This window comes from Chaetomium strumarium, assembly GCF_033439665.1.
Source record: "Chaetomium strumarium strain CBS 333.67 chromosome Unknown B0T15scaffold_3, whole genome shotgun sequence".
Taxonomy (NCBI): Eukaryota; Fungi; Ascomycota; class Sordariomycetes; order Sordariales; family Chaetomiaceae; genus Chaetomium; species Chaetomium strumarium.
In genome coordinates, this window is record NW_026944431.1 from 1493161 (window position 1) to 1516282 (window position 23122).

At 52.6% G+C, this 23122-nt stretch overlaps 9 protein-coding genes across 9 annotated transcripts; 4 read left to right on the top strand and 5 right to left on the bottom strand.

The window, feature by feature from the left end:
- Positions 1–311: 311 nt before the first annotated feature.
- B0T15DRAFT_552707 (uncharacterized protein) lies at positions 312–1087 on the top strand (the record flags this gene model as incomplete). Its single annotated transcript, XM_062870303.1, has 3 exons — positions 312–371; positions 440–685; positions 761–1087. The coding sequence occupies 3 exons, from the start codon at positions 312–314 to the stop codon at positions 1085–1087; spliced, it is 633 nt and encodes a 210-aa protein (XP_062722518.1).
- Positions 1088–1684: 597 nt separating this feature from the next.
- Positions 1685–2951, bottom strand: B0T15DRAFT_528120 (uncharacterized protein). The gene is made up of 2 exons (XM_062869019.1): positions 2554–2951; positions 1685–2482 (listed from the first exon to the last, which is right to left on the bottom strand). The coding sequence occupies exons 1-2, from the start codon at positions 2675–2677 to the stop codon at positions 2079–2081; spliced, it is 528 nt and encodes a 175-aa protein (XP_062722519.1). The 5' UTR covers positions 2678–2951; the 3' UTR covers positions 1685–2078.
- A 3240-nt stretch (positions 2952–6191) lies between these two features.
- On the bottom strand, positions 6192–7061 carry B0T15DRAFT_573673 (uncharacterized protein; the record flags this gene model as incomplete). Its single annotated transcript, XM_062870934.1, has 2 exons — positions 6620–7061; positions 6192–6482 (listed from the first exon to the last, which is right to left on the bottom strand). Exons 1-2 carry the CDS (start codon positions 6851–6853, stop codon positions 6192–6194), a joined length of 525 nt encoding a protein of 174 aa, XP_062722520.1. The 5' UTR covers positions 6854–7061.
- Positions 7062–7112: 51 nt separating this feature from the next.
- B0T15DRAFT_552708 (uncharacterized protein) lies at positions 7113–8723 on the top strand (the record flags this gene model as incomplete). The annotated part of the gene is made up of 2 exons (XM_062870304.1): positions 7113–7745; positions 7823–8723. The coding sequence occupies exons 1-2, from the start codon at positions 7402–7404 to the stop codon at positions 8721–8723; spliced, it is 1245 nt and encodes a 414-aa protein (XP_062722521.1). The 5' UTR covers positions 7113–7401.
- A 15-nt stretch (positions 8724–8738) lies between these two features.
- Positions 8739–11377, bottom strand: B0T15DRAFT_151324 (catalase-like domain-containing protein). The gene is made up of 4 exons (XM_062861999.1): positions 10666–11377; positions 10531–10601; positions 10287–10451; positions 8739–10200 (listed from the first exon to the last, which is right to left on the bottom strand). Exons 1-4 carry the CDS (start codon positions 10994–10996, stop codon positions 8995–8997), a joined length of 1773 nt encoding a protein of 590 aa, XP_062722522.1. The 5' UTR covers positions 10997–11377; the 3' UTR covers positions 8739–8994.
- Positions 11297–12850, bottom strand: B0T15DRAFT_151316 (kinase-like domain-containing protein). Its single transcript, XM_062861998.1, has one exon. It carries the CDS (start codon positions 12410–12412, stop codon positions 11597–11599), a length of 816 nt encoding a protein of 271 aa, XP_062722523.1. The 5' UTR covers positions 12413–12850; the 3' UTR covers positions 11297–11596.
- A 2349-nt stretch (positions 12851–15199) lies between these two features.
- Positions 15200–17338, bottom strand: B0T15DRAFT_528135 (3-isopropylmalate dehydrogenase). The gene is made up of 7 exons (XM_062869020.1): positions 17128–17338; positions 17034–17054; positions 16908–16979; positions 16228–16822; positions 16058–16174; positions 15961–15995; positions 15200–15890 (listed from the first exon to the last, which is right to left on the bottom strand). The coding sequence occupies exons 1-7, from the start codon at positions 17272–17274 to the stop codon at positions 15690–15692; spliced, it is 1188 nt and encodes a 395-aa protein (XP_062722524.1). The 5' UTR covers positions 17275–17338; the 3' UTR covers positions 15200–15689.
- A 478-nt stretch (positions 17339–17816) lies between these two features.
- Positions 17817–19304, top strand: B0T15DRAFT_151383 (uncharacterized protein). Its single transcript, XM_062862001.1, has one exon. The coding sequence runs from the start codon at positions 17951–17953 to the stop codon at positions 19019–19021; it is 1071 nt and encodes a 356-aa protein (XP_062722525.1). The 5' UTR covers positions 17817–17950; the 3' UTR covers positions 19022–19304.
- B0T15DRAFT_151370 (uncharacterized protein) lies at positions 18862–20625 on the top strand. Its single transcript, XM_062862000.1, has 2 exons — positions 18862–19551; positions 19607–20625. Exons 1-2 carry the CDS (start codon positions 19050–19052, stop codon positions 20467–20469), a joined length of 1365 nt encoding a protein of 454 aa, XP_062722526.1. The 5' UTR covers positions 18862–19049; the 3' UTR covers positions 20470–20625.
- Positions 20626–23122: the final 2497 nt, after the last annotated feature.

Consider the following 23122-nt stretch of genomic DNA (forward strand, 5'->3'; position numbering starts at 1 on the left):
GGTCGAGATGAGGGGACTTAGGGGGTAGATGGTGCTTGGGTTAGGGCTATATTCCTATGGGGCCATAATGCCTTGGGACCATGTCTCATTGTGCCTGCCTCTCTAATTCATCTACCATTTGTTCAAACGGTAGCATCGACTCTGGTGAATGTCCCGACTGAGCGGCAGGGCGGCGCCTGTTGGTAATGTCCTGTCTTCATTGACTCGAGTGTTCAGAATCCTACATCCCGGAACTATCATACCTCCCAATACTACTACTGGACACTTGCAATCCATCCATAAGCTCCGTCATTGCAATCTAACTTGGCAACATGAAGATATCACTTTCAGCACTTTCGTGCATCTTCTATGGGACGTTAAGCATTGCCCTGGTATGGCCGCTGTCGTTTTCTTCGCACAACTGGCGACGCAAAGCTAATACTACAGCCGAAAACACCAGCTTTCGCCGTCTCGGATCCACAACGAGACCGTTCCGCGTCGTCGTCCGCTCAGCGTCTTTGCATGCGACGAGAGGTGTATCGAGAACTACCGCAAGCGCCTGTCCATTAGGGATGACGAAGCGAGTACAACTGAGTCCAAACTCAACCCAGCGGACTGGATGCGCATTTTAGAAGCAATATTGGCGGATCGACATGATATTATGCTGAAGGATCTCAGTCCAGTCCAATTGAGGGCGTTCAACGGGGTACGTAGGTGCCAGATCACACTTAATGCCCGTAACCACACTTTTGCTAGTACTTACCATATCCGATGATGCTAGAAGATCGAGTGCGGAATGCAGTTCGGCAAGCGAGCGATAGCCAAGACAATCCAGGGCCAGGTCAGAACGCTGGACAAGCGAGGCGGAATTTGTCATGTGGAGGCCAGGACATGCCTCAGACTTGCCTGTGCGCGCGGCGGTGCCATCACTTGGTGCAACGACGGGGATAAACCGGTAGCTCGACAATGCAGAGATATCGCGACGGACGCCAAGAGTGTCATGGCTCGGTGCAAACACGGGCATCCCAAACATGGAATTATCTGGACTCGCGGGCAGATACGTGATTCGGACACCACGAGAGTCCTGGTCAACAAGGCGTTGTGCTGAGGTACGTTGGTTGTGGCTGTGCCGGTTCTCAGTTTGTATAGAGACGAATTCTGTGGCCTTTGGCATTGGTTCGTGGGCGTTCAAAATTCCAAAGCGACGAGGATCTGGGACTAAAGCTGAGATGGGAGGCACTGGAGATAAATTGATAGGCTGGGTTGGAAACCCGATTATATTGACATGGGCTTTGGGGGTTACAGTGCTCAGTCCGGCGGCAATATATCATAGGATCCCGCTCATATAAAGCCCTAAACCTAGCACTTTAAGACACGCTAAGGCTGACTCCCTTACTCTATTCTCACCTTTTTATCGTCTTCCTTTCTTCATCTTCTCGTTTTTCCCTTCTATTCCATGACTTTCTTTCCTTTCATCTCTATTTTCTTTTCTTCTTTTACGTGTTTTCCCCCTCTCTCCTCTACTTCCTTCTCTCAATCCTTGTGTTCCTTCGTTCTATGATTGTGCTTTTGTTTTGATTCACTTCAAAAACTGTGGCGTAAGATGTTTGATGTATGCCCTTAGGGCGGACTATGCGGGGATGGATGATGCTGGAGTTGTTAGGGTTATCAACGGCCATAGTCCCGTGGGACGAGGTAGTATAGTCCCAAACCGCCATCTTGTTATATTGTGTATTGTGAAAGAGGCTCTTAACATCGCCGATGGGCCCAGGATAGAGCATTGAGATCATTGCTCTTCTCAACCGAGGAAGCCCTGGTATGCACATGTCATCTCTCCTACAGAAAGCTGGTAATACCGATATTTGAGACTAAAAGGCGCTGTGAATGAGGCGCCGGTGAGTTATTAGAGGACTCTTCATGGCTTGCCGGACAGACTGGATCACCAAGGGGAAAGATCTCTTCCGTATTTCTTCGTTGCCGCCCAACGCCATTCCCAGTCGGCATGATCCTTCAGAGTCACTCCCGCCACAAACCGAAGTTACCACAGGGAACTGACCCCATACCGTTTCCACCAATGCGCTTGGACCCAACCCTCATCCTTAATATCCATCTTCCCATAACTCCTTACAATACCCCTCCGTCAACCGCTCATCCGTCCCATACGCCTCCTGCCACCCCACAAAGCCCCGGTCAAGCACGTACACCTTCTGCTCCTTCACCTCGTGACTCCCTTCCCCGGAAACAGCAGCAACGACACCCTCTTCCCTCACAGCTTGAGGAGTTTTCTCCCCGGAAGCCGTCTTCTTCCCCTTCAGCGAAGCAAGGATCCGCTCTCGCTCCCGGATATACCGCAGCGCGGCGGTCGGTCCCCGCTGCTGGGACAGCGCGCAGTGGAACACGACCGTCTCCTTGTCCTGTAGCTGGCGGACGAGGGCGGGCAACATCGCATCGAGCGTGCGCGACGGTACATTCTGGGAGCCCTTGATGTGCCCGCCTATGTAATCTGTCCGTTGTTACATGTTACATGTCAGGTTTCATTCACCAGGGATTAGGGAATGTGGGGTTGCTTCGTACCGTCGTCCCGAACGTCGATGATGGCGATGCTAGGATCACCAGCCGCGGCCGCCTCCTGGGCGGCGAGGAGCATCTTGGATAGAGAGGCGGCTGAGAGCCGCTGAAGGGTGCCGATTGTGGCCATTTTACTCTATTGACGGCGGGGTGTGTGCACTGTGACAGACTGTGTAGCCGGGGAAGAAATGTGAATGAACAAGGTAGGCAGTATCGTACTGATGCAGCTGGAGAGGAGGGTGATCCTCGCCAAGAAGTTCTCTTCAAATTCTGGCTTTGTGTTTCATATCTGAAATCGATCCTAGGAGTAGTGAGAGCACTGTATCCGTAGAGCGGACACGCTGAGGCAGCAAAAGGATGAGGACCTTGATGGCGGGGTCGATCCAGTCGGCCCGTTGCCAGATGCTGCCGGCTGCATCGGGGCTAGGGTCCACTCTATAGGACTACTAGTACTACTAGTAGTATATATAACGTGCATGATAAGCGAGCGGATCAGATAAGCGAGCGGATCAATTTTCTCTGCAACGTATGTCTCTACCTACTATATCAATTTCCTCCACCATACTATTATGTCTTCAATTCCGGCCGAGGCTAAAGTGGTTCTTGCACTTGAAGATTTTGAAAATGATTCTAAGCTAAGCCTCCGGGCTGCAGCAAAGATCTATTCTGTGCCTTATACTACCCTCTATCGCCGGCATACTGGCCGGCCTGCACGACGTGATACTTTAGCCAACTCGCGTAAGCTTATAGATCTAGAAGAGGAGGTAATAGTTCAGTATATAAGTGAGCTATCTATACGCGTATTTCTACCTAGATTATATGATATAAAAGATATGGCCAACCAACTATTATACGAACGTAATGCGCCCCCTGTCGGTAAATGCTGAGCTTATAACTTCATTAAACGCCAATTAGAGCTCTATACGCGTTATACCTGTCGATACGATTACCAGAGTGACGAAACCACAGGCAGTCCTGCCTCTGAAAGAGTTCGCCGGTCGAAGGTACTGCTGGTCGGACTGTAGATCTCGGTGAAGCCGAAAGGTTCACAACGATGCAAGTTGCAATGTCTGCACAGTAGGTGAAGGCTACTATTTGAATTGCTCACTGGAGAACTCCCAGAGTCCTCTAGAACGAGTGACTATATACTGCCTATCCTTGGGTGCTCTCATGTGCTCTATAGAGCTCCCTAGAGCTTGGTGCTCTGTTGGCTCCATCGAGAGCTTCCATCCCTTCATACTGATTGGCTTGGTGCCTTGAGCTCTCGTCTGCTCTCTAGAGCTCCCTAGAGCTCCTTCTCATTGGTCCTAAATGATTGGTTCAGGTGCGTCCTACGCTACCCGCCGGGTTGCCCCACCTGCAGCTGTCCTGTTGGCTTAATTCGTGACACAGAGAGCTTAAGTGCGAGGATCCAAGGATTATTGGGGAGTAGTTTACACTCGTACGAAACACTAAGGCCAAGTACGGCATTGTGGATAACGATATCTATAACTTTGACGAGACCGGGTTTATAATGGGAATGATCTGCCCAGGCATGGTAGTTACGACCTCGGATGGCCATGGTAGGACAAAACTAGCCCCGCCTAGTAACCGCAAATGGGCAATGGTGATCCAGGGAGTCAATGCTCTCGGCTGGGCTATCCCGCCCTTTATTATCTTAGCCGCGCAATACCACTTCGCCAACTGGTATACCGAGTGCAACCTCCCGGCCGATTGGTATGTTGCAACTACCAAGAACGGCTGAATATGACGGTGGAACGCACCGACTATGATGATGATATCATTTGCATATATAATGATTCATCATACCAAGTGATGATTCATTATGTATGTTCTATTACATCATGCATGCAAGGCTCAGACCTACTCGCATCTTGTATTTAAAGCCTACCTTGCAGTCTCGAGGATTTCTTTCCTCCTGCAAGTTCAATATTCTTACAATGCAGTCAGTTTACCACCAGAGGCTTGACCCTGGCCTTGAACGACGGCCCTCGTGACACTGAACTACCAATATAGTAGGCCTCGATTGGATCAAGCACTTCGACTTCTATATAGCACCTCGTATAAAGGGCAAGAACCGGTTATTGATCCTCGACGGCCACGAGAGCCACTACTCTACCGAATTCGAGCTCTACTGCCAGGAGCATAACATCATTATGCTCTACATGCCTCCGTATTCCTCGCACCTCCTCCATCCACTTGATGTCGGCTGCTTTGGGCCGTTGAAGCAGGCATACGGTTGCTAGGTCGAGGACCTAATGCGGATGCATATCAACCACATCAGCAAGCTCGAGTTCCTCTGTGCTTTCCGCGAGGCCTTCTTTACTTCTATAATAGAGAAGAATATCCAGGGTGGCTTTATAGGTGCTGGCCTTATGCCATACAATCTAGAGAGGGTGATATCCAAGCTGGATGTAAAGCTTCGTATACTAACGCCCTTGAACTTATAGGGCGGCACACCATAACCTTGGGTCTTCCAGACACCACGCAACCCTTGAGAAGCGACCTCGCAGTCAACGCTTATCAAGACTCGCATTGCCAACCATCAAAACAGCTCTCTAACTTCGATATTGACTGCGGTGGACCAGCTTGCCAAGGGTACGGTGGCTATAATATACAAGGTGGCTCTTCTTCGGTCAGAGGTCTCTTCGCTCCGCAAGGCCAACGAGGCACTTAGTAAGCGCCGGAGAGCCAAAAGAACACGCGTGCAGCTTGGAGGATCACTTGCAGTGCAAGATGCAAACGATCTACTGGACCAGAAGGCCGTGGTTGGGGAGGTGGTACAAGAAACGCAGCCGGATGGTGGTGGTGCAGGAGGGGCTCGTACAAAGGTTCGGGGCTGTAGTGTGTGCGGCAAGCCTGGCCATAACGTACGTACGTGCCAGGAGGTTGCAGAAGGTTCTAATTCATCTATTTCTGATGTAATTATAGTTGGTTCCTAGTGTTGATGTGTTGCAATTAAGGATAGTTGTGGTAGGATAGTAGAAAATGATCCGCTCGCTTATCATGCACGTTAGGTCACCCCAGGTTGTGGCATCTAAGGTATTACGGGGAGACACTTACACAGCATAAGTTAGAACGGACATACCAGGGTTGACATCTGGCAGACACCCAGGTTCCTTGTCATTTGGCCGATGGGTAGGCTGTGGCTACTTCCGTTAACGATACGTAACTGGGACATAGGTTACGTTAAAGTTCATGAGTCCGACCCAATCGTTATGTGTAGGGCTGACTGTACTTGTGTGCAACTAGTATGTCATTTCGACGACAATGTGTATCGAATGCTCGGGTTCTTACGGTTGGGTCTTAAAACAAAACAAGCAGCACGGAACCCGAACACCATACCAAGACTTCCCGCGATCCGGAGTCTAAATTCAATCCGGGGGTCGCGTAGCCGGCTGGAAAAGGAGTTAAAATGTAAATGCCCCAAGCGCGCCAAACCCGTTCCCCAAATATGGAACGCTCAGTACATAATCATCGTCATTCAGTAGATTGGAGGTGAAATAGAATAGGTCGTAGCTTCATCCTTCATATGCCCGATTATCGACATCTCAACATTTTCAGGCTACTAGTAATACATGCGGCACCCGCGTGCCTCCCGAGACAATTGCTTCGACGTCCACAGGTCCTCCCAGGACTCTCCTCTACTTGGTGGACGGGTTAGGGCTGATGGTCTCATCGGGGAATTTCCTGAAGATGTCGGCGATGTGGTCGATGGGCGCGGCCAACATGCCCATGGCCGACTCAAAGTACTTGTTCTCGCCCGCGCTCGGGTGGCTCCGGGACGGGACGAGGGCCTTGGTCCTGCCGAACTTCTTGGCCATGTTCTCCGACTCGCCAGCGCCCGCCGACTGGAGCGCCGTCTCCAGCGCCGGCAGGTCGTGGACCTCCTCCTCCTTGATGTGCGCCGACAGGACGCCCCACAGCTCCTTCAGCTTGGGAACTTAGTCGGACTGCTTCGGCTTCAAGTTCTGAAATTCCTTGAGCAGCTCCTTAACCTATAAAAGGCGCAGTTCGTTAGCAGGCCCATTTTAATTTTTACTGAAAAGCTCGAAGCGAATTGGCAGCTTACCCTGTGGTGGTCCTTGCGATCGGATTCGGCCATCTCGTGTCCCTTGCTCCCCATGTGCTTCTCGAAGGCGGGATACACGATCAGTTCCTCGGCCACGCTGTGGCGGGCCAGCTCCCAGGTAAACTGGTTGCCGAAGCGCTCCTGGTGGTCATGGTCAGAGGAGTTGACGACCTCGTTGTAGTATTGCTCGAGCTCGCGATGGTCCTTGGTGATGACTTCCGAGATGGTCGACATGGCGGCGGTGTTGATCCTGTTGGTGAATCGGAATTTCAAGCTCCACCCCAGCACGACACAACTTGGCGCATGCTACGTGTACCTGTACATGTACTTGCAGCTATTTCAGATAAGTTATGTAGATGATCGTCCAATCCGGAGAAGCGAGTTGTAAGCACAACCAACAGTGAGATTGAATGGCCCTGCTTTTTGGTGCGTTGTGTGATCGTGTCTCAGTGAATTATGATGCGTTTTGAATCCTCCCGGGTCTCCGGCCTCTCCTCCTACGTCATTCTTGGTCGCGATTTTGAATGCCATACTACCTTTACGACAACACGCTACAGGCAAATGTCACGGCACATGCAGGGCATAGCACTACTGTCATAGAACTGTCTAGTGTTTACCGGCATCGCCAGTGATCTACCATTCGTCCAGCCAACACCCGTTCCCGTCAAATTGATTCAGTTGGGCACGAGAAAAACCAACCTAGGTCACTAGAGCATAGACTCTATACAGAGACCAGAGTCCCCCCTATCTCCCGGCGACTAGGTATCCTTTGAGACGCAACGATGGACGTCGACCCCAACACTGGTCTTCCCATGGGCCTCGCCCCTGTCCATCCCAACGTCGGAAAAAAGAACGAGTTCAAGATCGGCGCCATATTTCCGTTCCGAACATGGCGGTCGCTCCCTTCCCTGTCCACTGCGCTACTCAACATATCCATCTCGACGGGGACTCTGATCGTGTCTCTGGCTAGTCTGGCCGTGTCTATCGCAGTATTCCTGCCGATCGGCGCGGTCAAGACCGTCGGGGATCAGGGCATCCGGTTCGTGACGGGGAGGAGGTCGTCGAGCGATGGCGCTTCATGGGGCGCCATCGGCGGACGGCGATGTGTGGTGATCAACGGTGCCAGGTAAGGGGCGCGAGAAACTCCCTGTTTTTGCCGACGAGATACAAGAACCCGTTCAACCAACCAACCGTGGCTTCCAGCGCGGGAATCGGGGCAGCATTGGCCATTGAGTACGCCGCACCAGACACGCACCTGGTCCTCATTGCGCGAGACCTCCGGCGCCTGCACGAGGTCGCCGCGAGGGTGCAGTCCAGGGGTGCCACGGTCGCTGTGCATTCGCTGGACTTCTTCGACCCGGCCAGCCTGGCAAAGCTCCAGCAACTGCTGCAGGAAGTGGACACGACCGCGGGGGGCATCGACGTCGCTATCTCATGCACGAGTGTGACAGGCCACCGCAGCGACGTCCTGGGGCCCAACCTCGCTCACATCCCCCCAACTGCTGCTGCTGCGCACTCTGCGTCGGACGGACCGCAAGGGAGCGAGTACTGGGGCGCCACAACCGCGTCGCGGATGCTGCAGGTCAACGTGGCCGCGTGCCAGGAGTTCATCCTGCGGTCGTGGGAGCTGATGAAGGCGCCGCGGCGACTGCAACTGCAAAGTGGTGCTACAAGTAGTAGTAACTTGGTCGGCCCTGGACCCAAGATCATCGTGCTCTCGTCCTCGACGGCCTTCTTCACGCCGGCGACCTTCGCGCTGTACGCGGCGGCCAAGGCGTACCTGTACTCGCTGGCCCGCTCGCTGCAGGTGGCGTCGGCGCCGTACGGCATTGGCGTGGTGGCTGTCACGCCTGGCTTCATGGAGACGGGCCTGACGGAGAACATGATCCGGACGGGAGCGACCTGTCCGCGGGCGATCCTGGGGGATCCGAGGAAGCTGGCTAGGAAGATCAAGCGCAGCGAGGAGGCGGATGAGCTGCTGGTTTTCTACCCAGTATCGCAGGTCTGGGCGCTGTTCTCCGCCCGCGCGCTGAATCCGCTGCTCGAGACGCTGGGTCTGTGGGCGGGAGCTGCAACGGGCGTTGCCTCGTGGTTCTTCAGCTAGGTCCAAGGTGCACCACTGCACCGTCATGTATTTTGTATGTATGTATGTTTATACCCTCAAGACTGCTTCGTTAACCACCCCAAGGAGAAAGAATTGTTCAAGCCAGTATCCGCCATGATCATTCTGCTACCTGGTACTAATGAAGCTATATCCACAACCACCCGGAGGTAGTTTGCACATTGGACAAGACATAATGAGGCTTAGTTCCTGTTCCACTTACAGTGACATACTCGGCGCATGCCGAGTACCGTGTGGTTCTACCTACATAACACTAGGCGCCATAAACAGGCATCGGCGGCGCGTATCCCACCAGCTTCTCGCCGTCCGAAGGCAGGAACGCCTTGTTGCGGTACCACATGTGCGCGTCCTTGGCGAGCTCCTGGACCTCCTTCATGTCGAACTTGGGCTCCGGCAGCAGCGCGAACACGCCCTCGGAGTAGTCGGGCGAGATATTGTACAGCTGGGCCAGGTACTTCTTCTGGATCTCCGGATACTTGACGTAGCGCAGGTACTTGGCCGTGTTCCTGCACGTGTTCTGGCGCTGCTGCGGCGTCATGACCTTGGTCCACAGCTGCGTGGCCTGGTCGTAGTCGTTCTTCTTGCCCTCATGCCAGTAGTGGCTCTTGCGGCTGACAATGCTGTCGTGCACCGCGTAGGGCGCCTCGGCCGTGTCCGGGCGGAACTTGTGGGCGAAGCTGTTGGGCGCGTACTGCTTGTTGCCCGCGTGGTTCGCGTCGACGCGCATGGGGCCATCGAAGTTCAGCGACGCGTACGACTTGGCCATGAACGGGCAGTTAACGGGGATCTGGTGCAGGTTCACGCCGATGCGGTGGTACTGCGCGTCGCGGTAGAAGAACATGCGGAACTGCAGCAGCGGGTCCGGCGAGTCCTCGATGCCCGGCACCATGCTGCCCGGCGAGAAGGCGGCCTGCTCCACGTCGCGCGTGAAGTTCTCGGGGTTCTTGTTGAGCACCAGCCGGCCAAACTCCTGCATCGGGAACTGGTCGCGCGGCCAGACCTTGGTGACGTCGAACGGGTCGAATCCGAGCTTGTCCGGGTCCGCCTGGTCCGGCTGCATGGCCTGCACGCACGCCGTCCACTCGAGAGCCTCGCCGCGCTCGATGGCGTCCCAGAGGTCGCGCTTCGAGTAGTCCGGATCCTCGCCGCACATGCGCACCGCCTCCTCGTCCGTGAACTGCTTCTGCCCGTGCTTGGCGACGAAGTGGTACTTGATGTACACGAAGCGGCCCTCCTTGTTGACCCACTTGAACGTGTGGCAGCCGTAGCCGTGGTTGTAGCGCCACCCCACCGGCGTCCCGTGGTCGCTGAAGAACATGAGCCCCGCGTGGTTCGACTCGGGCGTGTTCGCCAGCAGGTCGAAGAGCGCGTCGTAGTCCAGCAGGAAGTTGATCGGGTTGCGTGACTGCGAGCGGATCACGTCCGGCCCCTGGATCGGGTCCCGGCAGAAGAAGACGGGCTGGCCGCGGGTTGATTTTAAATTTAGTACTAATTCGTTACCAAGACAGAGATACGGCTAAAGCCTAAAACTTTGCAACAACTTACGAAATTCAGCCCGACAATGTCATAGTTGCCTTCCATGGTGTAGAACTTGATGGCGAACCCACGTGGATTGCGGCCCTCGTCCGGAAACTCCCTGCCGAAGGTCACGGTCGAGAACCGGACAAAGACCGGCGTCTTCTCGCCGACCGAGGACAGGAAGTTGGCTTTCTGACATCACAAGCGGCGTCAGCTCAGCTCAGTGTGCGGTTTAGGGAGGTACCTAGGTAAGGTCGGTAGGTAGTCCTACAGTAAGATTTGTGACATCCTTGGTGCATTCAAAGTAGCCGAAGGCGCCAGATCCGCAGGGGTGGACCATGCCTACGGGGAAGACGAACACATCAGAATCTGAAACCTATGAAGAAACACAGTCCATTCAACCTACGCTCCAGAGGCTTCGACCTGTTGAAGTGCTGCTGCTTCTGGAACAGGAAGACGTCGCTGGCAACGGGGATGCCGCCAACCGTCTTGCTGTGCGCCGGGTCGGGGAAGGGAACGCCCTCGTTGTTGGTGAAGTACAGGCTGTCGTCTTCACGCTTGCCGCCCGGCACGCTGCCCGAGACCTTGGCAATCACGTCGGCAGGGCCCTCGTTGGCGCCCTGCATATGGCTCGCCCGTGGGCCGCGGTATTCCCCCTGGAGGCCCGCGCCGATGGCCATCGCCGTGGCCTTGAGCGGATGCTGCCGCGGGTCGAGCTGGTTGGTATTGAGACTCATGTTGGGCAATGCGCGGAGTCAATGTGACGACCTTCAAATTCAACTTGGTGGTGATGACGGACGTTGTGCTAGTTGCAAGTCCGTTCGGCTCAGGATTCATACTATTTCCAAAAGGTCCGGCCGGGTGAATTATTAGGACAATGGCACCTTCCAGGCTATTGCTGGACACATGCATATGACGCTGATGACGTCCGCCTTGGCTCTGACGTACGGATCCCTACAGCGCGCACTTGCTGCCCCGATGCCATATAACGACAGCTCGTGCTGCCGATGCTACGTACCCAACAAGCGCGCCCGGGAGCGTAGGTATGACGCAGACGATCTCGAACAGAAACGACCCAATCCTCGTGTAGCATTTCTAATCCGGAGCATCATGTGGAGGTACTTGTACATAGCACAATTGAAGTCGGATTGAGCCAGACAAGCGTGCAGTATACTGACGTCAGTATAACTCCCCCGGTCGTCTGTTTCGGCAGGTGGGTCACCGTGGGTGGACTTGCGAGGTCGAGACCGACAGAACCACAATGCGGGGTTGATAAGACGTCGAGCAATTCCAACAACAGCCCGTATTAGAAAGTCGTAGCGTAGGCTGCCTCGCTGCTACTCTAACGCTGTGACTTGCTGTTCCTTTTCCAGCGCCTGGAGATCTTGAACCACTTGCTCGGCACTCTCATATTTCATTCGCCAGCACCTCATTGTGATAGCACTACAGGCGTGCTTGTCTTCGGGAAAGGCCCCGTTTCGAAATCTGTCTTCCACCTTCTCATACCACCCTTCTTCTCCGTGAACGATGTCGGGATACACGGCGTGTCCCATCATAATGAAGTAGAAAGTACACCCTAGCGCAAAAAGATCGGTTTTGATATCTGCGTCGAATGGGTCGTTTCGCGGAGCAGAGAATTTGCACGACTCGGCGCTCCAGCCGTCGACGAGCACTTTGCCGTCGGCCGATAAATGCCTCCCTTGGAAGTCGGCGAGTTTTATATGGAGGTGTTCGTCGAGAAGGAGATTTGTGGGCTGGATATCGCAATGGAGGACTCGCCGGCTATGAATCCACGCGACAGCCTCGGCAGCCTCGCGGCACCAGGCCAGTCGCTGCTTGACTGAAAGAAGGGGGTTTCCGAATTCAAGCATATACTCGGCAATGTTACCGTTGGTGGCGCGTTCTAGATAAATCCCAGCGTCCTTAAAGCCTTTGTATGCTATGATGCGCTCATGGGGTCCGATGATTTCCATTAGCTTCTTCTCCGCCTCAAGCCGGGTCATGTCTCCGCCGGGGGCGAGTGGATATTTGAGTATAGTCGAGTCGTCGACCTCGCCAATAAAGGCGCTGCCTCCCGAGGCCAGAACTCGCTTCACCTCCGGAGGACAGTAGTGTTGATAGACAACAACGGATGGTCCCTCGTCGTTCGACATGATGAGCTGTCGAGAATGTCCAGGTACGTTGTCGAGGGACAGTGGCGAAGGTTTAGGAGGGGATTTCGAACCTAAATAAGGCGGTGCAGTGTGTTTGGATGCCTGCGAGGTGAGGTGTGGCTGGGCCAATCAGTGGCAAGGGTGCCTGTAAGACGGGACGCTATAACCCTCGCAGACTGCATGTTGTTCCTGCACGATCTGAGACTAGATCGGCGTGCTAGTAGAGCGCCGACGGGAGTACGTCTAGCCTCCTAGGCCGCTAAGGCCAGCAGGGTTACCCCGTATATAGTTGCTAACTCAGCTATTACGCCTTGTAATTGTTAAGATGAAGAAAGGAAGGGCTACAAACGAGTTTGGTTAGCTAGGAACAAAATTCGCAACGCGTTAGTGGAACTTGTAGTCGAAAGGCGATGTTAGGATTATACCGCGATACAGATAGGAAACGGAGTTAGGAAACAGAAGAAGAAAAACGGCAAGTGGGAACGCGTTCCCCACCGTTTTAATCCCTACTCCGGTAGCGTTTTTAATACATGACCTAAGCCCTGCTGAGTTAGCAATTCGGACCTAAAAAAAACGTTTAACGGCCAAATTCAGATTCACGTTTTCGCCCTCCTATATCAACGACAGCCTTTGGTCTTCGTTGTTGTTCAAGGGGTGCGGTTTCTTGTCCTCATAGATAACGTTACAGGGTTTGGACCTTCTGAGCAGACACAAAAATTTTATGGGCAAAAACATACAACACCGAGGATTCCCCAGTGGTCACCCACCTGAGTACTGATTCGGCCCTTGGTAGTTTAACTAAGGAAGAGCGGACGGGATCCCGTGTTTTCCTATGCGTCGTGGTCGTAGGTGCAAAGTATGTCATGTTTGGAAGCCTTGGAGTCCAGGAAATAGGATGATGAGTCCCGGAAAATGGGATGCATCTGACGCCAGGAAAGACCGGCCACCCGCGGACATAAAACAACATTTTGCGATAACGTACATGATAAGCGAATGACACAGACAAGCGAATGACATACGACATCGGACTCACATATCTCCCAGCTTCTTCCTTGATTCTCTTTACAACACAAACATGCATCACAAAAACGATGATGCCCAGTTAATCTTAGCCATTCAGGCAATGCAAAATGACCCGAATCTAAGCGCTCGAGCTGCTGGCAAGATCTACAATGTGGATCACCAAAAAATAAGTCGTTGCAAATGCGGCATGAAATCACGACGCGATATTCCCGCCAACTCGCGGAAGTTGACTGATTTAGAAGAATTAATAATTGTTTAATATATCCTCGACCTAGATGCAAAAGGATTTCCTCCTTGCTTGTCTGGTATAGAAGATATAGCCAACCGACTACTTGCCAAATGCAATGCGGGATATATCGGGATATATTAGGCTTATAACTTCATTAAACGGCAACTATAACTTACTATATATTTTAATCGGCAATATAATTACTAGAGGGCCAAATGTAAAGATCCAGAAACCATTCATGGCTGGTTTACACTTGTACGGAATACAATCGTAAAGTATAGTATCTAGGAGGCAGACATCTATAACTTTGACGAGACCGGGTTTCAGATAGGTATTATCTCAACCGCAATAGTTATTATAAGCTCCGAACGGCGTGGCAAGGCAAAGTCGAAGCAGCCTAGCAATCGGGAATGGGCAATAGTAATCCAGGGCATCAATACAACTGGCTAGGCAGTCCTACCATTTATTATCGTCCAGGGCAAATATCACTTCTCCTCTTAGTATAAGAATAGCCTATTGCCGAAGGACTAGGTTATCGCAATATCTAAGAATAGTTGGACGACCAATAAGAGAGGCCTTAAATGGATTCAATACTTCGATAAGCATACTAGAGCTCGAACAGCCAGGGTTTATTGCCTCTTCATCCTCGACGGCCATAACAGCCACCACTCGACCAACTTCGAGGTCTATTATAAGGAGAATAATATTATTACTCTCTATATACCTCCCTACTCATCTTATATCCTCCAGCCAGCTAATATTAGGTATTTCAGCCCACTTAAAGTAGTATATAGAAAGCAGGTTAAAGAGATAATACAGGCCGGTATAACCTATATCACTAAGGAGGACTTCTTTCCCGCCTTCTTCGCAGCTTACCAGGCGGCGATAATATACAAAAACATTCAAGGAGGTTTCCAAGGCGCTAGACTTATTCCTTTTAGCCCCGACAAGGTGATCTCCCAGCTCGACATCCGGCTTAAGACGCTATCACCCTCGAACTCTCAGCCCAGCAGTGCCTACACCTAGGTCTCTAAAACGCCAAACAACCCGACTGAAGCCTTCTCATAGACCAATCTCATCAGAAATCGAATTGCCCGGCATCAGAATAGTTCGCCGACTGAGATTCTTAGAGCTGTTGATATCCTTGCAAAAGGGACGTCTAAGATAATGCATCAGTTGGCATTGTTAAAGGCAGAGAACCAGAGCCTTCGAGCAGCAAATGAGACGCTAAGCAAGCGCCAGAGGGCAAAGAAACAACGTCTTCGGCAAGGAAGATCGCTTAGTATATAGGATGCATAGGATTTGCAGGGCCAGAGAGAGGTGGAGGTACAGATCAAGGAGGAAACGCAGGCGGGTAGTGGTCGGAAGCCGAGGACCGAGACGCGCGCGCGGCGTTATGGCAACTGCGGGGAGCCCGGCCACAATGCGCGTACCTGTCAGATAGTTGTGGAAACATCTGAAGAAGATGAGACTAAGTAGTTTCAATTGTTTTGAGCTATTGTAGTGGGACAGATAGAGTTTTGGTTGCGAAGGTTCGATTTTGTATGTCATTCGCTTGTCTGTGTCATTCGCTTATCATGTACGTTAATGCTATGTAATTTCAGGGTTAGGATTAAGTTACCATAACGGATGCTGCTAAAACGGCAGGTCTCTAGTGCCGTTCTGGAGACGTTGCTCCCAGATGTCTCTTGCAGAAACGGGTCGAGTCCAATGGATAGGATGCGCCGAGCTCGCACGAGCCCAGGACTGTGCCCCACCATCCCTTTGCGACGACGACCAATTAATCTACATTTGTTGGGTTGTAATCAATCTACATTTGTTGGGTTGTTCATGCTGCAAGTCCCACCTCATGCATTCGGGCCATCCAACCGCTCGTCCGGTCCATGCAGGCGCCAACCATACTCCCGGCGGTGCTCCTGCAAGTCGTGGGCTGCTGCGTATGCTGTACGGGTTCCAGCGCTCCAGACGCACCCCTCTTTTCTCCTTTAAACCTCTCTGTCTATTCTCCTTAAGGCGTGGGATATCTCATGCCTTGAGAATCTTGACCAGCTCAGCAACGATGGCATCTCCTGCTTCTGCGGTGCCCGTGCTGCCGCCCATGTCCCTGGTTCTTAGCCCGGCGTCGATGGCAGCGCGGACCGCGTCCTCGACGATTTTAGCCTCGTGGGCGAGATTCAGAGAGTACCGGAACATCATGGCCACGGAAAGGATGGTGCCAATGGGATTCTGAAAATGATGTCAGCTCTGTACTTGCAGCGAATGAATAGGAATTGCCCGAAACGGGGTCTTGACGCACGACAATCCCTTTCCCTGATATGTCCGGCGCGCTACCTGTCATCTGCGTTAGCGACTGATTTCTACATGAGGGCTCGAGTGGAGAATAGGAGTCTCACCATGAATCGGTTCACAGATAGAACGCACTGCAGAGCCCGGAATCCCGCAGAGACTGGCGCTCGGGAGGAGCCCTATGCTTCCAGCTATAGCGCTCGCCTCGTCGCTGAGAATATCCCCTAAAAGCTCGTCAGCTAAACCGCCTTCGAGGTGAACGAGGGGCCTCGCTCACCTGCCAAGTTGGGCGCTATTATAACGCCATTCAGCTGCGTCGGGTTCTTGACCATGATCATGGCCGCGCTGTCAATAAGCTGATGCTCAACCTTCAGATCAGGGAACTCGTTTTTATAAACCTCCTCAACCACACAACGCCAGAGTCTGCTTGTCGCCAGCACGTTTGCCTTATCTAGCGAGATAACTCGCGAGTCTCCCCTGGTCCTGGCTAGGTAACCGCCCAGCCGCGCGATTCGCTCGATTTCTGGTTTCGTATAAACAGTAGTGTCGAACGCATTAAGTCCATCGTACTCTTTTCGCTCTCCGAAATACAGGCCTGAGGTTAACTCCCGGACTAACATCATATCGATGCCGCGGCAGACAGACGCCTTTAGGGGGGAGGACTCAATAAGGGCGTCGGACGGGAAGAAACAGGGACGGAGGTTTCCATAGGCGCACATCTCACTGCGCAGCTTTAGGAGGCCCTGCTCCGGGCGGACGGCGCCGGCGCCCCATTCTGGGCCGCCAACGGCGCCGAGGAGCACAGCGTCGGCGGCTTTGGCGGCGGCGAGGGCCTCGTCTGTGAGGGGGACGCCGGTCTGGTCGATGGAGCACTGGGGAGAAACGCCGAGGTCAGCAAGAGACTTCTCTCGTGGATGTCTTTGGACCCGTGTGATCCGTCGTCGGGGGATGACTTGCCCCTCCGAGCAGGTGGTGCTCCAAATTGAATTTGCCAGCAGTCGGGCTCAGCTCCTCAACCGTCTTGATAACCTGAATCCTGCGTCAGACGTGCTCAACTGCAGGTCGCAAATACCAGACTCGTACCTTAATTGCCTCAGCAATAACCTGTCAAATAACCCAAGTCAGGCTCTCTCCGTCTAGAGTCAAGGGTGGGAAAGCTCGGGGGGTAGTCAGTCACCTCTGGGCCACAGTGGTCGCCCGCAAAAACAACAATGTTGTGTTCCGCCATGGTTGCAATACTTGTCCGACGGAGTGTGCCCAAAGAAGAGTCCGTTGTATGTGACGAAGCACGAAAATGAGTGATTGGAAAAGTAAGTAAGGGCATTAAAGAATAAATTCGACAAGATATATAGCAGAGCGAAGTCGGGGACGGCTTGTTCGTCCGAAACCGCATGCTTTAACCCCACCTCCCCACCTGCCGAGAAGGAACGAAGGTGACGCGCTCGACCCTCCTTAGCCGATATCGCTGTGGGGCACCCACCAAAAATTATAGCCTACCTGACAAGTTCGGCTCAGGAGGGTCGAGCGCTCTCAGTTGAACTCCATCAAAAACATCACCCCTGTCTGTCTACCTGCCACCCACTAAAGTTGCTATTTAAGAGAACAGCGACACTAATATCCCTGGCAGAGACGGGTAAGTCCGTTTCACTACTTTACCTTTCTAGGGTCTTCGATTTGCAATACATTTACTGATGCATTCCAGCTTTTTAGATGCTTTTTTGATCACATCGGACTCCCCGACATCTAAGTTCGTCATCCAAGCCAAGAGGTGGACCTCTCATTGATCGCGAAGATGGCAAAGAAACGTGCCAGGGTGAGTTCCCGATATTCACTGTTTCCCTCATCGACTATTCTAACTGAATCAAGGCTGGAGCTCCACGTTCCGAAGGAAAAAGAAGACGCCTGGCTCCTATGTCTACCGATTCTTCAATCACGCCGAGACCAGAAGCAGCTGAGACTGCGAGCAACCCTTCGCCAAGCGCCACCTATCCAACGCTTAGATGTCCGGTTCCAGGTTGCGATGTCTAGTACAACACGCCCTCGGCCAAATCTTCTATGCGAGATCATATCAAGAAGAAGCACCCAGGGATTCCTTCACTCAAATGCGACTTTCCAGGTTGTCACCTTCTCTTTCATACTGGCCAAGAAAAAAAGAACACTACAGAAACGATCGCAGTGCAGACTCAGACACTACGTGGCTCTGCCCCGTGATCGACTGCCAGCTGGCATATAAAACAAAATGGCAATTGCACGGGCACGTTCGGAGATTGCACCCTGAACACGGCTGTATAGCATGCTCCAGCCCTCTGTGTCCTGAACTGTTCAGGTCCGACCAGGACAGGGACTCGCACGTGTTGGATGCGCACGTGGAGAGCGTTGTACATTGCCGCCTCAAGGATAAAGGCTGCAAATCTTTCTTCCTCGGCTTTCAGGCGGAGCTCCAACACTTCAAGACCGTCCATACTGACGAAGCATGGACCTGCCCAGTTGAAGAATGCGACGAGGTCCTCACGTCCCCTCGCCATCGGAACCGTCACATGGGGTCCAGTCACCCAGATATCGAATATAACAAATGTCCAGCAAGGAGATGCAATGAGATGTTCCTTAACCATTTGGACATGCAATCTCATCTCGAACAGAAGCATCCTCACATGCGGACTTTTCCTTGCCCATACAAGGATTGTGAGGTTGTGTGCAAATCCCAGCATGCGCTCCACCTGCATCAGAGATCTGAACAACTCAAGTTGGAATTTCCCTGCCCAATGGAAGGCTGCTCAAAAACGTTAACGTCAAAACTCGGGATCAAGCAACATGTCAAGGCTGTACATGAAGGCATCGGTTTTCCCTGCCACGAGGAGGGTTGCGCAAAGATTCTCAGTTCCCCGTCAAGCTTGGCAAGGCATATCAAAAACAGACACGGTCCCGTCACAGTTCCGTGCTTTCATCCAGGCTGCGAATCGGTCTTCCGTTCTGATGAAAGGTTGAGAAGCCATATGAAGAAGGTACATGATCACACACCACCACTGATCCACCTGTGCCCCATGGCAGATCGAGAAGGATGCTTGAAATGATTCCCAGACTCGAAATCGGCAGCCATGCATGCCAACGTGGCGCAGCATGGAAAATTTCCTTGTGTTTTGCATGAAGAGAGCGGCTGCACAGAACTGTTTGCAGACAAAGCGACGGCAACCTATCATGCATACAGACACCGACGGTGGGTTTGCTTCATTCCGCAATGTGTGGATAATGTCATGGGCCGAGGAAAATATATATCTCGAACATGAAAAGAAACATAGAGAATTAGGTCATTTCACCACTCTGACGGACGATCCGAAACCTAAGGAGTTCATTGTACGCACAAACTTTGCGGATGCGGATGCGACTGCGACGGCGACGGCGACTGCGGCCGAGGGCGACGAATCTCTTAGTGAAGATGACACCATCAGTGATTCTAAAGCTGATGACAGTCCAGGGAAAAGGGATTTCCATTGGGTGTCGGGAATTCTGGCCCCCTTCCCTCTGTCACGTGCCGTTTTCGCTATTGACACGATCGAGGAACAGCAGCGCTCCTTGTTGGAAAGAAATCAGAAGCTACTGGATGGTGAGTCCAGCTATGTACAGTCCATAACAACTGTCGATGACTGACTTACAACCAGAATATCCTGACTTCTCGACTCGTTCCCTTGCTCATCTGGGCCTCAATTGCATAGGGCCTTGCCGAATTGTCGACAATATGATCAGCAGACTTTGCCCATCGTCCGCGATCTTAAGCTCTAAGACCACTGCTCTTCGCCGCGGTGAAGGCGGACTATACATGCGGACCAGATGCATCTCGTGTCAAACGGAATTTGACCTGAGTAACGCGCTTGAGAAGTACGACCTTAAAGCAAGTAGCCATGATCAGATATGCGAGAAAAAATGTTGCACCAAACCTGGCTTCGACGGCTCAAGATTTTGCAAAGATCACCTCTCTTCATGGCGCGACCCAAACCCTCTTGAAACAGACTTCCCGCAACTTCAAAAACTACGAGAGAATATCTCTCCGTTTTTGCAAGTCAAGTGGTCCGACGAACCTGCCATGGGGAAAGTCCTTGCGTTCATGGACTCCATTGGGGCCGGGAAGTCGCCTGCCTCGGCGCTCAGATTCGTCAATCTTGAGTATAACATTTTCACGGGGAGAGTATTCGAAATTGGTATGTGCGATGCTTATGGAACTAAGACGATGGACTGCTGGACTTTATATGGATCCGAAGCCCTCCGCGCAATCAGTCAAACAAGCTCCACTGCTGATTGCAACATGGATCGCATGATGATATCGTCGGTCCAAGCACATTACTGTACTCAAGGCTCAAGGACTGCAAAGCAGGTTGCAGACGAGCTAAGGCGGCAGGGCATCTCACAAGAGACTTATTTCATAGTCTGGCACCTCCACAGAGATGACTTGTCACGATTGCGCGAGTGGCTAGAGTCAGAGGGGAGTATGGGGTACTCCCCCCTGACTCCCAGTGCATTCCATTAATCCCTTACTTTCAGAGAAACCTTCAAGGAGCCAAACTACCGAACAATAAGCGGTTCCCGTTGACCTTGCCAATCATCTTTCCCATCATGATGGGCACGGATCATGTACTGGCCGGGAAGAATCACCACTCCTTCGTGGATGCGCAGCAGCTGCAGTGTATGATGGCCATCTTTCGGGTGCTATGTCTGTCTCCTCAGAATCGTCCGGATGGTTGGTTAGAGCAGTTCCGTCAGGACCCTTCCTCACACCGAGCGGGCCTTCGCCAGTCCATGTTGGAGTCGTTCTGGGAGGATTCTTGACTCGGGGGCCTGCTACCGCGGTTTGGGAATGCGAATGTTGTATTCAGTTGCTTTCAGATGGCAAAATTCCTTAGGAATTGATTGCTTCGCACCTCTATAAGCTCTCTTGCTCGCGGCAAATCGAGAAAGTCTTTCATCCCTGGCGTTTAAAACACGGATGATCAGCGCCAGAATCCGGGAACTGGGCAGGAGATTTAAGTAGACGTGTTGTCCCATTGCACGTACCTCCATCCCAAAGGACAATTAAAACGGCTTTGTTGCGATTTTCCCTCTTCTCGTGTGAGATTACGGCCGCAGTGTTAAGTTCCTCCTCAACTACGTGTTAAGTTCCTCCTCAACTACGTGTTAAGTTCCTCCTCAACTACGTGTTAAGTTCCTCCTCAACTACGTGGAGTGTACAGTACCTAGACCGAAGACTGCATTGCCTGGCCGCTGATCGCGCTACGTAGCACTTGGCCCCAAACGGTCTCCTCTAGCAGCTTGATGCTTGGGGCCATGCGTGGAGGTTGTGAAATTGCGGCGTGCACCGGGTCTTTGGTTTGTACATGCGACTGTGTTTTGGGGTACTTCCAAGGTGGCCGAGGGTGCCAAAAATCAGCGGGTCGCGGCTGGCCAAAAATGGCCTCCACGACGGCAAACATGCACTTGGGCTGCAAGTTTAAAATGTTACACTAACCGATTTTAGTTGGTCGTGACCAGAGAGGGCTGAGAGCATTTACAGTGCCACAGACACAAGCCCGCGCATTTGCCGCTCCTCTCCGCCTCTGGACTCTCGACACCCTAGTGGCCCGTCCACATCGTCATGCTCCACGTGACTATGCCCATTGCGCTGGTATCGTTGTATCGTGCCGAACCCAGCCGGTTTGCACATTGGTTGATGATCACCTGCCAAGTCAACTCCCTCACTCTCTGCCGTCGCAACGCGTCGCGCCACCTAAATATGGCGATGGATGACTCTCGTGCCGAGGAGCACGCCTCCGCCTGGACGAGAACGCCGACGCCGAGGTGATGATCGGTCTCGCCGTCCCGGAGCAAAGATGGCGGAACCATCTTTCCGGGCTGCCGGCGCTCTCGGAGTGGGCCCCCGCCCCGCGGCGATGACAAGCACAGCCCTCCGGGTATCCCTGGTGAAGATAACATCTTGCTGTCTGGACACAGACGTCATCATACGATGCTCTGTGAGGGGTGGGCTGGCATACTGCGCAGGCAGTGGAGGAAGTTGCGTTGCTGAGAGGAGGAGGTGGTGGTCGGGGGAAGGGTGCTGTTGAAGCAGGAAATGTGAGACACCACACTCTGGAAAGTCCCATGCGTGTTAACTCCCCTGAAAGAGGCTTAATTACTTCGTTTCCTTTACCCCCATTTCGGAAATGCTGAACCCTTAGACCGCGTATCTAAGGCACGCGTAACTGCTTGCCTTCAACCCCCTCCTCCCTGTAGTAAAATGACGCCTCCATCCCGTACCGCTGATGCCAACCGCTTTGCCCGCGCTTACCGCTTCCTAACAGCCCAGACATACTCTGTGGGATGGTGCGAAGTTTTCGAATTTGGCAAAGTGGGATTGCGACGGCGGTGGGAGCTCGGCTACCACGTCCGCGTCCTCTCCGTTTGTGCTTGCCATCTCGTTTGAAGCGGACCAGGTAGATTACGTCAAGGCCATGGAACCTGTGGGCTATTGCAACCAGAAACGCTATCATCAGCCGTAATACACTGTCCAGCGGCGCACCACCCTCAAAAAATAATGCGGCCCTCGGACAAGCACAAAAAAAACGATGTTTTAACCTACCTAAGGCCTTGTCGTAAACATGGTCCGCACTGGGCCTCGTCAGTTGATAATCCTGCCGATGAGCAAAAAATAGTCTGAACCTGAGATGTACCCGTACGGCACGTTGAACCATTATCCATTATCCCCTTCGTTGGTCTTTTGCCCCTCCTAGGCTGCACTGAAAAGAATTTTCCGTTCCAACGATCCATGTCTCCGTTTCATGATCTTCCGGCAAGTTGCACGTAATATATATATATTCTCCTACTCCGCTATGCCTCGCTATTTACAAGGCGCGCCGGACTCTCTACTGCTATATACAAAGGAAAAACCGTACCGTTTAGGCCAGGTGAAAACCTTTGTCGGAAGTAATAGGAAAGACATAGTTCCAGTGATACATGCTGCTGCAAGTAAAGGAAAAAGGCCTTGGGAAAGCCTTGGGCCAACGGCTAGTAGGGTGCTAGCTCGGCTAAGCTGTGGCCACGGGTATGGCTAGCCGGGCTCCCTAGCTTCTAGTTCCTCATCAAGGTTCCGAGCGAGCCTATATTCCCCTAGCCGGCCTGAGTTCATCAGCCAACCCAATACCTTCTTCAGA

Bases quoted from the DNA above. Each gene is read 5' to 3' on its own strand.
- B0T15DRAFT_528120 (XM_062869019.1), bottom strand. From the start codon at position 2,677: ATGGCCACAATCGGCACCCTTCAGCGGCTCTCAGCCGCCTCTCTATCC. The intron at 2,483-2,553 runs GTACGAAGCAAC...AACAACGGACAG, and splicing joins CATCGACGTTCGGGACGACG to ATTACATAGGCGGGCACATC.
- B0T15DRAFT_151324 (XM_062861999.1), bottom strand. From the start codon at position 10,996: ATGAGTCTCAATACCAACCAGCTCGACCCGCGGCAGCATCCGCTCAAG. The intron at 10,602-10,665 runs GTAGGTTGAATG...TCTTCCCCGTAG, and splicing joins CAGGTCGAAGCCTCTGGAGC to GCATGGTCCACCCCTGCGGA. The intron at 10,201-10,286 runs GTAAGTTGTTGC...ACCCGCGGCCAG, and splicing joins ACATTGTCGGGCTGAATTTC to CCCGTCTTCTTCTGCCGGGA.
- B0T15DRAFT_151316 (XM_062861998.1), bottom strand. From the start codon at position 12,412: ATGTCGAACGACGAGGGACCATCCGTTGTTGTCTATCAACACTACTGT.
- B0T15DRAFT_528135 (XM_062869020.1), bottom strand. From the start codon at position 17,274: ATGCCCTTACTTACTTTTCCAATCACTCATTTTCGTGCTTCGTCACAT. The intron at 16,980-17,033 runs GTACGAGTCTGG...CGCAGGATTCAG, and splicing joins TTATTGCTGAGGCAATTAAG to GTTATCAAGACGGTTGAGGA. The intron at 16,175-16,227 runs GTGAGCGAGGCC...ACGAGCTTTTAG, and splicing joins AATAGCGCCCAACTTGGCAG to GGGATATTCTCAGCGACGAG.
- B0T15DRAFT_151383 (XM_062862001.1), top strand. From the start codon at position 17,951: ATGTCCGGTTCCAGGTTGCGATGTCTAGTACAACACGCCCTCGGCCAA.
- B0T15DRAFT_151370 (XM_062862000.1), top strand. From the start codon at position 19,050: ATGCCAACGTGGCGCAGCATGGAAAATTTCCTTGTGTTTTGCATGAAG. The intron at 19,552-19,606 runs GTGAGTCCAGCT...ACTTACAACCAG, and splicing joins AAATCAGAAGCTACTGGATG to AATATCCTGACTTCTCGACT.